At 39.7% G+C, this 14,663-nt stretch overlaps 1 protein-coding gene across 1 annotated transcript; it reads left to right on the forward strand.

Moving 5' to 3' along the window:
- Nucleotides 1–10,037: 10,037 nt before the first annotated feature.
- Nucleotides 10,038–13,646, forward strand: LOC145571690 (uncharacterized). Its single transcript, XM_081630719.1, has 5 exons — nt 10,038–10,597; nt 10,814–11,696; nt 12,441–12,675; nt 12,898–13,301; nt 13,443–13,646. The coding sequence occupies exons 1-5, from the start codon at nt 10,038–10,040 to the stop codon at nt 13,644–13,646; spliced, it is 2,286 nt and encodes a 761-aa protein (XP_081486845.1).
- The last annotated feature ends 1,017 nt before the right edge of the window (nt 13,647–14,663 follow it).

The raw sequence follows: 14,663 nt of genomic DNA on the forward strand, positions 1-14,663 counted from the left end.
TTCGGTGTTTTTCGGAAAATTTTTTACTTCCGTACTCGAGAAAATTTCAGGAAAATAAAATAATTTAATTTGTTTTCATTGTTTAGTAAATTAAATTTAAAGAAGTTGATTTTATAAAAAGCTTAAATTTCAAAATAGGATAAAAATTACATTATTGATGGAATTTAAATGAAAGCTTAATAAAAAAATTTAACTTTAAATTTAAACTAGTCTAATAAGTTGGAAGTTAAGCAATGCTTCAATCTTTCTTCTCTTTTTTTGCCCTTTTCTAATTTTTATCTGCATCTTCTTCATCGTCCATGACTTTAGCTAGTAGGCATCCTTTAGAGGACCTATATTCAATTTTACAGTAAATGGTTTCTCCCTTAGCTAGGACACCGTGTTTCTTTTCTACCCAAACCGTCTTTTCTGAAGTGTAAACTTTTCTTTTCCGTTTATCCTTTGTAGAGTCTTTCTTCTTAGGCATCACAGGTGTTTTAAATTCAATTCTTTCACGCAAGCGTTCTTTAACAGGAATCACTTTGTCACCTAGACGATTCTTCACATTGGTTCTACTCTGATTTTTTTTCATGCCATCTCTTCACATCATTGGGCAAGTAAGGAGGAACCTTTTGGGTAATCACTCCCAATAAAGGCCTAGCACTCCAATATGTGTCAAATTTCTCTACTTCTTGTGAAACAAGGAATTCATAGGGACAACGGAGATCCCCAGAAGGAATTGTTTGAAGAAGACCGTACTGCCTTTTTACCCTGTAGGGATAATAAAAAGCCATCTTGGTTAAGCTTGGAAGACGGCAGAAGGGTTGCTTGTTGACACCAACCATCTTCTCTATTTTCCACCACGGGACGACCCACTTTATAGCAAAGTTGCAAGAAGCAAAGACTTTATTCCACTCATGGCGACCCATCTTAGAGAAGCGTTTCTTTCGCCTCACAAAACAATTTGGAGTATATTTTTCAATTTTGTCGGGAGGACTAATTAATTCTCGTCTCTCCATTAGCCATATCTGCAAAAAAAAATTAATGCCAAAAAATTAGTATTACTATACAACGATATGTTTTTGATTTCTGTAATTAAAAATATTATTTTTCTACCTGTAATAAAATTGGAGAGCCCCGAAAAGGTGCTTTTGGATTTTTCTTTAATTCATCAAGACTAAGCATAGTCTCTCAAACATTTAATGGCATTGGATTTCTTCCAGATTCAATTTGCTCCAAAACAGTTAATATAAATGCTTGACCCTAATCAGTTCCACCACTAGTGAGAAGATATTGGCTAAGCATGCAAAAGAGAAAAGCCCTTCTTTTATAAACATGCAAAGATTCAGAATAAGGTCTATCAAAGTAGTGGCGTGCAAATTCTTTTAGATTAACTACAATACAATCTACAATATTTGTTAGATCTCTGTCTCTTAAATTAAAGAAGCGCTCAAAATCTTTATAATAATATTCATTTATTCTAGGGATTACCGCAAGATCTAATGAAGGGATGCCTAAGATGGCACCAAATTCTTCCGGTAAAGGGATGATTTCATCACACCCTAGTCTAAAGCAATGTGTATGTGTCCCAATATTCTTAGGCGGTATGAATAAAATCTATGATAAGATCTACCCCCTTAATACCATAAATACCTTCCATGTGAAAAAAGTCAAGTTCTTTTCTCTCTTTAGCAATTAAAGACCGACACCATTCACGAGTGAAAATTGCTAAATCTCTTAGTGACTAAACACATGATTACTTGTTGTGAACCTAAAATTATAATTAATTTATTCAAATTATACAGAAAATCGGTAGATTAGGGGGATATTTATTTACAAAATTGATGCAGTTTGACTCTGGAAAGGATTCGGAAGCAGCGCACTGCAGCGCCGAACTACAAGCCTCTCGCCTGGCGACAATGCAAAACGCGTGGCGACACGTGGCGCTGCAGCGCTTCCTCAACGTGCTATGAAAACCTCGTTTTCTGGCTATGATTCAAATTCGTACAATGACTTTACAACTTCTCCCTTTGTTCAAATACCCCATATATATTAATTTAATATATTTTCCTTCTCTTTTCATTTTGGATTTTTTCAAACTTAATTAAATTTAGGTTTGTTTTAAATCCGATTTATTTTTCATTTTTTCTTTTTGGGGGAGAAAGTTGGATACCCTCTATTAGTAATAAAAATGATGGAAATTTTTGCGCAAAATTAATCACAATTTTTGCACACACACATATGCACATAAAAATGAAAAATAAATGCAAAGATAAAAATTCATAATAAATCATAGTCTGTATATACAAAATATGTCTAACCCATGTGTCTAACAAATGAGTCGGTCAGACAAAGTCTTATAAAAGTTAGAATAAATAAACACAGGTACAACTACGGCGCTGGAGGACGCAGATGATGAGGAATGTTAATCATATAAAAGAACTGCGCAGATCGAGGAGTATGCTCCCCACCAGCTCCTGTCTCACCGGGATGAGGGAAACTCAACTCAAGACCAGTCCACCCAAGGTCGCCCTGGTGATGAATCAGCAAAAGCTGAGGCTGCGGAGGGTGCTGCGACGACGAGCCAACCTCGTACGTCCCACCACCTACTGGAGCCGATGTCGCCTCTCACCGGCCCATGGGCCCATCCTGTGCACTATCAGATGAAGAGCCCGATCCCTTCACCGCCTATGTTCGGGCAGCATCAGATTGGCCACCTCGACCACCAAAAGTAGTGCGGTGACGCCTCGAGCTAGACCTAGCCAGCTCTCTCTGAACCTCAGGTCTCGTACGAGTACAGGAACGAATAGGGTGTCCTTGTAAAAAGAAATCAAGTCAAATGCAAAGAAAATAGAAAAATAAACAATGCATAAATAAAGAGGAAAAGCTACCTCCCGAACAATGTCATCGCGACGACAGGAAGCCACGTTCCTCATCCGTACTAGTTGGCTCCGAAAGGCGTCTATACACCTCGCTATCGCCGTAACCACCTCCCGCGAGAACTGTCAAAGAAATAAAGATAGTAACAATACAAGACAGATATAAACAAATAGCAAATAAATAACTCACCCGAGTCTGGTGAAGAGGGATAGATCGCTCAACAAAACGCTAATCCTCGGGAGCCGGAGGGATCAACTCCTTAATAGGCCCGTATGTCCCCTGATGGTGGATGGACATATGAGGGGTAACGAACATAGTAGGCTCGGTCTGGAAAAAAGCAAACCAAAGTGAATAAAATACCACTTGGGGGCTACTTAGCAAAGAGATAAAAGACAAAAATCATACCACCGCCTCCTCAGACAAAACAAGGGCCGGAGCAAACAACGGTAACAAACCTCCTCGTAGCATCGCCCTGAGCTAGCATGAGATCGCCAAGTAGTACCAGCAGGCGACCTCTCCGATAAGTTGAGCAGCATCGCGTCATGGAACATGTGGTGTGGCGGAGTAGCAGGGACGAAGAAAATCTCTAAGGAGTACTGAATAGCAACTCGATCCCCTAGGTACACTGCCGCCTCATACGTCCCCTGGAAGTAGCAACGCTCAACAGTGTACTGCGCAGCTAACGCTGGAATAACCACACTGTCCCATGGCCGGTATAATAAATCAGGCTCCTGCAAAGAATGTCTATAAGATAAAGCTCTATTAACAGCGATAAAAATGGGTTAACTATGCAAAGAGAACATACCGAGAGGATCAGCTCTCGGACCCGGGAAATAGTCGCCTGGTTACTGAAGCGACCTCCCCAACAGGCGCCAATAGGGAACTCGCATGGAGATTGTCTCGCCAGCGCGAGCGAAGGAATGTACTCGTAGAACAAGATCTACAGAGATAAAGAAAGATATTAGAAGATGCTAATAAGAGTTTAGAGCTAACTTTTAAGAGATAAAGTTTACCTCTACGACTCTCCAGAAGCTAGAGAACGATGTTTCCTGTGTAAGAACGATGTCGACAAGAGTCTCGTAATCCTCACAGACAGTCAGCATAGGCCAAGCTGGCCCAATCGTAAGTCCCGATCAACTGAAGATCGCGGAGAGTAGGAATGTAGTAAAGCAGCACCCGACTACCCTTGTCAGGGGAAAAGGTCCCTAACAACAAAATAAGTGCAAAGATGTGCACCCGCTGCTCTCGGGTGCTCGCATCGTCCTCAAAAGCCATCGCCGGAATCAACCGCAAATACACCTGGAGCTAAATCGTGATGGCTCTACCTCAGCACGGGCTCGAATATCAATCAGACCCAACAGCTCGTCGACCACAGGAGAGAAGACACTATTGGAGCTGTCAAACGGCAGTGCATTCGAGTGAAACTCAAGTCCCGAGATGAGACTGAAGTTAGCTGGGGTCACAATTATCTCACCCCAAGGAAAGTGAAAAGTGTTGGTGGTGTCCCAGAAGAGAACTCCACCAAAGCGCGAACCACGTAGTGGCCCGCGTCGAACGAGTACATGGCCTGCCTGGCCCGAAACAAGGCAGTCAGCCCACAAGACTTTCAAAGAAGTAGTAGCCCCTCATCGCCGCTGAAATACCTATTGTACAGCTTGCCCAGGGTGTTATTGCCCGAGCCATGGCTGCGCGTCCTACCACTTACAATCCCGCGACGCACCCTCTCAGAAATATGGTGCTCGGGGGCAAAGAACAACGTCCGCTGGTCCCACTCAGGGAAGGGACCGAGAGAGGTGGACTGGTCAGCGTCCTCCTAAACGGGCTTGTGCTCCCGTCGTGTGTCTCGGAACCGGGAACCAAAACCTCAGTGTCTAGCCATACTACATTGTGCAAATTTGAAATTTTTCAAGCACTAAAACAATTTCAATTCAAGCATATATGGAATTTTTCAAGCAATCAAACAATTTATTGCAATAATATGATAATTATTGTGACAAATTGGACAAGAATTGCTAGCAAAAACATCAATAACAAGTCACATTGTTCTCTCGACCTTAAAGGTTCGACAATGGTGAATCGCTCGTTTCTTCACCAAATTGAGTCAAACAAGTCTCAAAATACTCCCAAGGCAATGTATAATCATAATCAAGCAATTTCATGGCGTCAAATTTGACAAATAAAGCAAATTGAGCAATATAAGTTTCGAATTTTCAAGAAATTCGTGAATAAAAATGAACGAAATTCAGTAAAATTCGAGTGAGTTTGGAAAAAACATACATAGATCAAAAAATAGATGAACAAAGCTTCAATTTGCAACGAATTTGAGCGAATTCGGTTGAGAAACGAGCAAGAATGAGCAATTCGTAGTTTTCGTGGTGAACTCGGAGGAAAAATAAGTTGTAGCAGCGAAATGAGGAAGAAAGGGGATTTATGCAGAAATCCCATTAGCAGTGTCGCACGACAGCTCTATCGCCGCACGACAGAGTGCAGCGCCGAGCGATAGGGAAAAACCGCGGCGACGGCTACGTTGCAGCGGCGACAGATCTCTAAGTCTCTCAGAACGATTATTTCGACATCATACAGCGATTTTGGGTTCCTTGGTACACCAGTTAGCCCCTCTAAGAAATTTGACATGATTCAGTAATCAGCTCGGTTACAATCGCATTAAGTGACCGACCTGATAAATGATCGTCTCACTTAGCTTAAAGCGCCTAAACATTGGCTCATCACAAAGGCACCGATATAATGGTTCATAAACAGCAAAGGCACAGATATACTGGTTCACAAAAAACATAAGCACCGACATACTAGTTCACAAGCAACAAAAGCGCCGACGCATTGGCATATCAAAAGCAAAGTTCAAGCAAACTTTAAAGGATCGACAGGCGTTGGTCTTAGGTGATACTCTTCAGAGTATTATCGCAACAAATGAGGATGCCTTTAGGCGAAGCAATCTTCGATCATGTTCCCTGTCTTGCGAAAGATGGTTACAAAGCGGTAGGAGATCGTTTCAGGCAAAGCAATCTTTGATAGGGTTCTCTAGCTTGTAGAAGACTATCACTGTAGAATTGGAGGCAGTTACAGGCGTAGCAGTCTTCAGGCGGTATCCCCTAGGATGAGGAAGATCGTCAAAGCTCTTTGTTAAGAGACGCGTGAACATATCAAAAAGCTCCATTTTTCAAACACGAGTGAACATCAAAACAGCAAGATGGTGTTCTCTAGATTGTGGAAGGTTGTCACAACAACGAATGCATCAACAAATTGGTTACTTCAGAGACGTGTGCTCCACGGTACAAGATACGCGTTTCTTAACTCTCTTATATGCTTTAACTAACGCTAGTTTGCTTGTATTGGTGTTAAAAGGATGATTTGGGATTGCAGAACATTCTAAATCATTCTCCGTTCCTATTGCTACTTCGACTTTTGTTTTTGAAACTCCTGCTTCTCCAAACTCGGTTAAAGTGGGGGCTTCTGTAGACACCCATTAGTGTCTCCCCAAAACCAAACCCAGTGATGAATACCTTTCACGTCGAATCATAATCGAATGAAGTGAAAGTGTGGAAAGTCTAGTGTTGCGGTTATTTTTAATTCTGTCCTTTCTCTCTGTTTTCAAAAACCTATTTTATGAAAATAGCCAATCTAGTTTAGTTTGGTCCATATAAAGGGTCCAATAATAGTGTAGTTGGATTGGGCTCGAAAAGAGCTTTCTAACGATATATTATAAGCTCAATTCTGATGAATAATGAGGAAGTTATGGCCTAAATACTAAACTGGGCCCGGTTTGATCTTTATATGCGGCCCAATGATCTAGAGGAGGGCATATTATGATTTATCATTCCTAATGCAATTAGGATTAATTATGGGCTTCTAGAATCTTCTAGAAGGTTCTTTTGAATCCTAATGTGATTAGCATTGATAATTGAGTTTTAAGAGTTTTATTTAGAATAAAAGAAGTGTTTTAAAGGAAGTTATAGTTTTACCCCTCGTACGCTTAATTTTTATCAAAATATGAAAACGTATGAAAAAACTGTTAGCAGCGCCGCACCATAGGCTGCGGCAACACGTCTGTCACTCGGCAATAGAGGCCTGAGTGGCGACAGCGTCGTGTTCTATTCTTCTTGAAACTCTAGTTCCATTTTATCATATTCCTGCTGATTTTCATTATAAATAGCCTCCTTAAACCTCCGTTTTTAATCACCAACTCTCATCAAGAAATTCTTGATACTCTCTCTCTCTCTTTCTAAACCATCCTTTTTACAAACAAAATTCCGCATTCACAAGATCTAGACACGCCTAACTAAGTTCGAAGTTGTCTTTGCCCTAGACGTGAAAGGTTTGATATTTCTGAGGGTTTGGTCCCAAATCTAGTCTAAACTTTCGTAATTCTTTATTTTAATTATTTAGTTTAATTGTTTGGTTTTATTATTTTCCTTGAAGTTACTAACGTGTGTATTTTTTTATTAGAAAGAGGTACGAGGCATCCAAGTAAGTACTTTAATTGTTTAATTGATATTATGATGTAGAAATCATGTTTAGGTTGCTATTTGGATTCCTAGTATCATGTTAGGATGCTTTCCTTAGTATGATATTTAGGGTGATTTGCTTACATTAATTATGATTTCTATGATGCCTTTTATTTTCTTTCCTAATATCATGTTAGTATCATGTTAGGGCTAAAGCTTTGATTTTTAGGCCCCGTTTTGTTTAATGTAAAACATTTTCAATGGAAAATTAGTTTTCATGGAAAACATATTTTCAAGGAAAAACACAATTGCAAATTAGTTTTCCTTTGTTTGGTTGCATACAAGAAAAGTCCAAGAAAAATAAAAAAATAAGAGTGGAAATGTAAGGATGAATGAGAGGGAAGAAAAAGAAGGTAAGGAAGAGAGAGGAAAATGTGGCTTCCCTTGTTTTGGGAAGGAAAATGTTTTTCATCATTAAGGATGGAATTTTCCACCCTTGGAAAAATTGTTTTCCACCCCTTAACAAACCAAACAAAGGAAAATAGGAAAAAAAAATGGAAAACTCATTTTCCATGATAACCTTTTACATCAAACCAAACAGGGCCTTAATGTTTAGTGATATGCTAGGGTTTGTTATTAATCTTGTTAGTATCATGCCTAGGATCTTGCTATTATTATGCTTTAACATGATGATGATTATTTTTATGATTCATGATAATTTTAATTATGATCATAATGATTATTATTATTGTTGTTGTTGTTGTTGTTGTTGTTGTTGTTGTTGTTTTTGTTGTTGTTGTTGTTGTTGTTGTTGTTGTTGTTGTTGTTTTTGTTGTTTTTGTTGTTGTTGTTGTTGTTGTTGTTGTTGTTGTTGTTGTTGTTGTTGTTGTTGTTGTTGTTGTTGTTGTTGTTGTTATGATTATTATGTTGCTTGATTATATTTATTGGTTTTGCTTGATCACGCCTTTTATGCATGTTTAAAAAGGGAATTGGTACTTGTAATCACGCTTAATAAGATAATTAATAATCTTGTTTAGGGTTAATGTGATTATAATTCAAGTGATTGCCAACAATAGATTTATTTGTGCATTAAATTCATCCAACATAGATAAACGGGTTTTGGGTTAACCTATTGGTTGCATGTTAGTTAGAAAGTTCACATGAATACGAGAAGAATAAAGTAGAGGCCTATTATTAGGACAGGTTCTTTCTCTTTTAGATTGGATTTGTACCTTCATCCCAGAACACCAGTTATGGTTCCAGACCTATTGGAGTTAATGATCTTTTGGATCGTTAAGGGGTGTAACCTTCACCTCGTGAACGCTTTACAAGTTCCTAGAACTTGTTGGCGACTCTTTTGATTTAGCTTCTTTCCCTTTGGACGCCACCATGCATAAGTATAAGATCACAGTGGGGTTCAAGTTTGGGGTTCAAGTTTGGGGTAATGCTTGAAATATTCCCTACAGGTATCAAGACAATGTCTTGGATAAAGAAACACCTATTAAGTGAACATTGAATATTTTAATCGAAAATTATCCCTATTTAAGGTCATTTATTTTGTGGACGATTAATGACCATTAGAGATTATTGTGTAGTATGATTTATAGCACTGTTTCTTCTGCTATGAGGACATAAATCATTTGCACAGGTATTGGTTTAGAACCATACTGAATCGACCTATGAGAATACTTTAAGAAATTCAAAATCGTCATAAGTATATTTCTCATTATTGCTATCGGAACTCTTTTCCTTGACCATGAGTTTTGTGAGATCTCTTGTTTGAGTACTAGTCCTTTTTTATGTCGGTCAAACGTTTGCCATAATTGGGGGTTATAACGACGACTATCAGGCGGCTAGGTCCTCTTAGTAAGAGAAGCTACATTACAAGACTAGGAATGTCCCCCTACTAACAATGGGGAACATGTCTTGTTGTTTACAAGGCCTCTCGAAGAGCGAGACTGTGAAAATGCTTGGTCGTGCTCAGATAGATTTTAGAAATCATCTACCTATTGACAGTCAAACTCGAATTTCGAGAAACACTTCTAGACGTAATAGGGATGACAAATAATCTTATCCTATAGTTCATGAAGAGACATGGCGAGACATAGGAAAGGGGCTATACATTGAAAGCTCACTTGTCCGGAAGGACAAGTAGGAGATTTAAAGGAATGGTGTCCTTTGAACAAGTGTATTATTCTGATAGTGGGTTCAGAATTATTAGAAAGCTAATATATTCAGTAAGGTCAAGTGATCGGAATGCCTGGGTGGAGGCCGCTTCCGATCAGTAATATTAATGCATAATTAATATTACAACTTAATCTTGACTGAACCCTTCGGGTCACACCCAAGCAATGAACGAACCGACATGACGAATTACTTTGAATGAAATTAATGAGTCGCCCGAGTAATAAATATTTAGACGTCGGAAATTCGAGCTTAGAGCAACGAAACTGTTAAGATAGAATATATCTTAATATATGATAAGTATAGTTAAGATAGAATATATCTTAATATATGATAGGAAAGTAGATATATATTGTGATCTTGTTAATATTATCTTGTGAGGAAAATTATTCCCCAAGGCATACACTTGTATAAATATTTGTTACGTTGAATGAGAAGACAGAGAATTGGTGCCTAATTTGACATGGTATCAAGAGCCAATTCTAAAAACCCCTAAATAAATTTTTTTTCTGTGAGATCAATTTGTGAAATATGAGTGAAAAACCTCCGATTGACTTACTGTATTACCTAGGGTCGAGTGATAGTCCCGGTAATGTGATCACGCCAATTCAATTGTGTGGTGAGAATTATGAAGAATGGTCACAAGCTATTCGAAGAGCTTTGATGGCCAAGCGGAAATTTGGTTTCGTAGATGGAACCATTACCAAACCGGCTGAGCCGAATTCAAAGGTGGAAGATTGGATTGTTGTGCAATCTATGTTGGTCTCATGGATCACTAATACCCTTGATCCGAAGGTGAGATCGACTATTGGTGTTTATGATGATGCGAGTGTTCTTTGGATGAATTTAAAGAACAGGTTCTGTGTAGTCAGTGGTACTCGTGTGTGCCAATTGAAGACATCTCTTGGTGAATGCAAGCAGAGTTCGACCGAGTCGGTGGCCGATTATTTTGGCAGACTCTCAAAGGTGTGGAAGGAGCTTCTCACTTTTATGCATGTACCTAAGTGTGCGTGTGGGAAGTGCTCCTGTAATATTGTGGCACAGGTTGAGGAGATTAGAGACGAAGATTATCTTCACTATTTTCTAATCGGGTTAGATGATCATTATGCATCAATCCGGGCTCATCTTCTTGCGCAAACACCTCTTCCTTCAGTGGACATGGCTTATCAAAATGTTGTGATGACTGAATGACTCCGTGATGGTGCGTCCAAAGAAAATAAGGACACTGTGAGTGCGTTTAGGTTGGATGCAAAGTCAAAGCAAAAATATGCTAATAAAAGTGATAAATTTTGTACTCACTGCAATAGAGAAGGACATGATGAGGAGGGGTGTTTTCAAATTCATGGTTATCCCGAATGGTGGGGTGATAGGGGTCGTGGTGGACGTGGCCCTGGGCGTGGTGGCGGTCGTGGTGGGGGACGTGGCAGTAGTGGCCGTGGGTCACGCAGCAACAGCAGTGGATCGGCAAATGCTACTCCCTCGGCTTCGCAGTCCTCTGTTCGTGCAAATAAAGTTGTTGGAGGATCTAATGGTGGACAACAATCGAAGAATGCTACGGGTGATGATGCAGCAAGTTTGGTGGGCGTGAATGCAACACAAATTCAACAAATTTTGGATATATTAAATCCAAAAAATAGACAATTGCATGGTAAGACCAATACTATACCCTGGATTGTAGACACAGGGGCATCAAATCACGTGACATGTGAGTTTTCGATGCTTAGAGATGTGAAGCGAGTTCAAAATTGTCCCGTAGGCTTGCCAGATGGAAAGTCGGCAAATGCGGATCAATTGGGAACAGTGATAATGCCGGGAGGATTACGCCTTGATAATGTTTTATACGTGCCTCAATTAACTTGCAATTTAATATCTGTAACTCAATTGAGTGATGAGTCTAAATGTGTGATGCAATTTACTAACAAAATTTGTGTGATACAGGACCTACAGACGAGGAGGGTGATTGGTGTGGCTGAACGTGAAGATGGACTGTACCTTTTCCGTGGTGTTCCTCAAGTGAAGGTGCTAGCAGTGGATGGCGAGTCTTTGTTTGATTTATGGCATCAACGGATGGGTCACCCTTCAGAGACAGTGTTGAAGATGATTCCAATTGTGAGTAGTTCTTCTAGGAGAAATAATAATAAAGCATGTGATGTTTGTCCTCGTGCTAAACAATCTAGATGTAGTTTTCCCGTTAGTGAGAATAATGCAAGTCGTATTTTTGAACTTATTCATATAGATTTGTGGGGTCCGTATAAAACACCTTCTACTTGTGGTGCACATTATTTTTTAACCATAGTTGATGATTTTTCTAGAGGAGTTTGGATTTATTTATTGAAAAACAAAACCGATGTTGAAAAAATGTTCTTCAATTTTATGGCTATGATTAAACGACAATTTAATCAAGAGGTTAAAATTGTTAGGAGTGATAATGGAACGGAGTTTAACTCCTTGCGTGATTATTTTTGTACAAGTGGCATAATATTTGAGACATCGTGTGTGGGAACACCACAACAAAATGGGAGAGTTGAGAGAAAACATCAACATATTTTAAATGTGGCTAGAGCTTTGAGATTTCAAGGTAATTTGCCAATAAAATTTTGGGGAGAGTGTGTTTTATCGGCTTGTCATTTGATTAATAGAACTCCAACACCTTTGCTTGGAAATAAAACCCCGTTTGAGGTTTTGTTTAATAAACCACCATCATATGATTATCTCCGTGTTTTTGGTTGTTTGTGTTATGCGCATAATCAAAAGAGTAAGGGTGATAAGTTTGCGAGTCGTAGTCGAAAATGTGTGTTTTTGGGGTATCCATTTGGAAAGAAATGTTGGAGGGTGTTTGATTTAGAAACCGACGAAATTTTTGTTTCTAGAGATGTGAGGTTTTTTGAGAATATTTTCCCTTTTATTACTCCTATGGGTGAGTGTACGACTCAGGAAACTCATTTGGTGGATGGTTATGGCAATGATGATGAGTGGGTGTATAGGGAGAGAGGTGTGATTGGTAGAGAGGAGCAACACACAGAGAACTCCACAGCTAGGCCGCGGCTCGATGGGGGAGACCGCAGCCCACCTGCGGAGGGGTCTGCTGCCACCCCTGCTCCTGCAGTCCAGCACCACGCAGAAGAGCAGGAACAGCAGGGGGCTGGTCTGGGCAGCCAGCAGCAGCTGGGTGAGGCGCACCAACTCGGTGCGGGTACGGAGGCTACGTGTGGACAGCAGCCATAGCAAACCCATGGTGAAGCTAGGGGACGTGAAAAAGGCAGTGAGGGTGAGGAGTTGGGAAAAGGAAAGAGACCGAAAATACCATCGATAAAATTGCGTGATTATGTTACTCACACAATACGAAAAAACAGTCCATCTAACACGGCTACATCTACATCACCTTCCTCAGGTACTCCTTATCCCCTCACATATTTTGTTGATTGCTCACGATTTTCTGAAAAACATAAAAAGTACATTGCAGCTATTACAGCAGGACATGAGCCTAAAAATTTAAAAGAGGCTATGAAGCATGCAGGGTGGAGAGATGCCATGGCTGCTGAGATTAAAGCTCTAGAAGAGCAAGGCACGTGGGTCCTTGAAAAGCTTCCTCCCGGGAAGAAAGCTCTAGGGAGCAAGTGGGTGTATACAGAGAAGAGAGATGAACATGGAAATCTGCAGCGTTTGAAGGCGAGATTGGTGATTCTGGGCAATCATCAAGTTGAAGGTATAGATTATAATGAAACTTTTGCTCCCGTAGCAAAGATGGCGACGGTTAGAAATTTTCTGGCAGTTGCAGCTGTGAAAAATTGGGAGGTACATCAGATGGATGTACACAATGCATTCTAACATGGAGATCTAGATGAAGAAATATACATGAAAATTCCTCCTGGTTTCAATAAAAATAATTCTGATTATGTGTGCAGAATGAAGAAATCGTTGTATGGTCTGAATCAGGCTCCTCGTTGTTGGTTTGCTAAATTGACTGCAGCTTTGAAGACATATGGATTTAAACAATCCTATGGAGATTATTCTTTGTTCACTTTGCACAAAGATAACTTACAGTTGAACGTATTGATCTATGTTTATGATTTGATTGTTGCAGGAAATGATACAAATGCTTTGTCAAAATTCAAGGCATATTTAGGGAATTGTTTTTAAATGAAAGATTTGGGAGTGTTGAAGTACTTCCTAGGTCTTGAGGTAGCCCGAAGCAAACAGGGATTTTATGTTTGTCAGCGGAAATATTCCCTTGACATTATTTCAGAAACTGGATTATTGGGTGCTAAACCTGCTGACTTTCCGATGGAACAAAATCACAAGTTGGCCCTCGCGGAAGGGAAGTTGTTAGAAGATGTCGAGAAGTATAGGAGGCTAGTTGGTCGCCTAATTTATTTATCGGTGACTCGGCCAGATCTTGTGTACTCTGTTCATATTTTGTCTCAGTTTATGCAGAGTCCGAGAGAAGAACACTGGGAGGCTGCCCTTCGTGTAGTTCGATATTTGAAGAAGAATCCGAGTCAAGGGATACTTCTTCGTTCTGATAGTGCATTGAAGCTGGAAGGGTGGTGTGACTCTAATTGGGCGAGTTGTCCTTTGACTAGAAGGTCATTGACAGGGTGGTTTGTGTTACTTGGGTTTTCCCCAGTGTCTTGGAAAACTAAAAAGCAACCAACGGTGTCAAAATCATCTTCGGAAGCAGAGTATAGGGCAATGGCTGCTGTGACTTGTGAATTAAAATGGTTGAAACAAATTTTACGGGATTTGGGTGTGCAACATTCGCGGGGTATGGATTTATTTTGTGATAGTCAGTCAGCTTTGTACATTGCTCAAAATCCCGTATTCCATGAGAGAACAAAACATATTGAAGTTGATATGCATATTGTGAGAGATGCGATCAAAGATGGAATGATTTCTCCTTCGTATGTACCTACTAAGGTACAATTGGCAGACATATTTACGAAGGCATTGGGAAAAGCTCAGTTCGAGTTTCTACTTGGCAAGTTGGGCATTCGAGATCTCCATGCTCCAACTTGAGGGGGGATGTTAAGATAGAATATATCTTAATATATGATAAGTATAGTTAAGATAGAATATATCTTAATATATTATAGGAAAGTAGATATATATTGTGATCTTGTTAATATTATCTTGTGAGGAAAATTATTCCCAAAGGCA

This window comes from Chenopodium album, chromosome 2, assembly GCF_948465745.1.
Source record: "Chenopodium album chromosome 2, dcCheAlbu1.1, whole genome shotgun sequence".
NCBI lineage: Eukaryota > Viridiplantae > Streptophyta > Magnoliopsida > Caryophyllales > Amaranthaceae > Chenopodium > Chenopodium album.

What these genes read in the sequence shown, in the direction of transcription:
- LOC145571690 (XM_081630719.1), top strand. Translation starts at nt 10,038, where the DNA reads ATGAGTGAAAAACCTCCGATTGACTTACTGTATTACCTAGGGTCGAGT. An exon ending in AATCTAGATGTAGTTTTCCC is followed by an intron (nt 11,697 to 12,440) that starts GTTAGTGAGAAT and finishes TGTACGACTCAG; the next exon opens with GAAACTCATTTGGTGGATGG. An exon ending in GGGCAGCCAGCAGCAGCTGG is followed by an intron (nt 12,676 to 12,897) that starts GTGAGGCGCACC and finishes CACCTTCCTCAG; the next exon opens with GTACTCCTTATCCCCTCACA.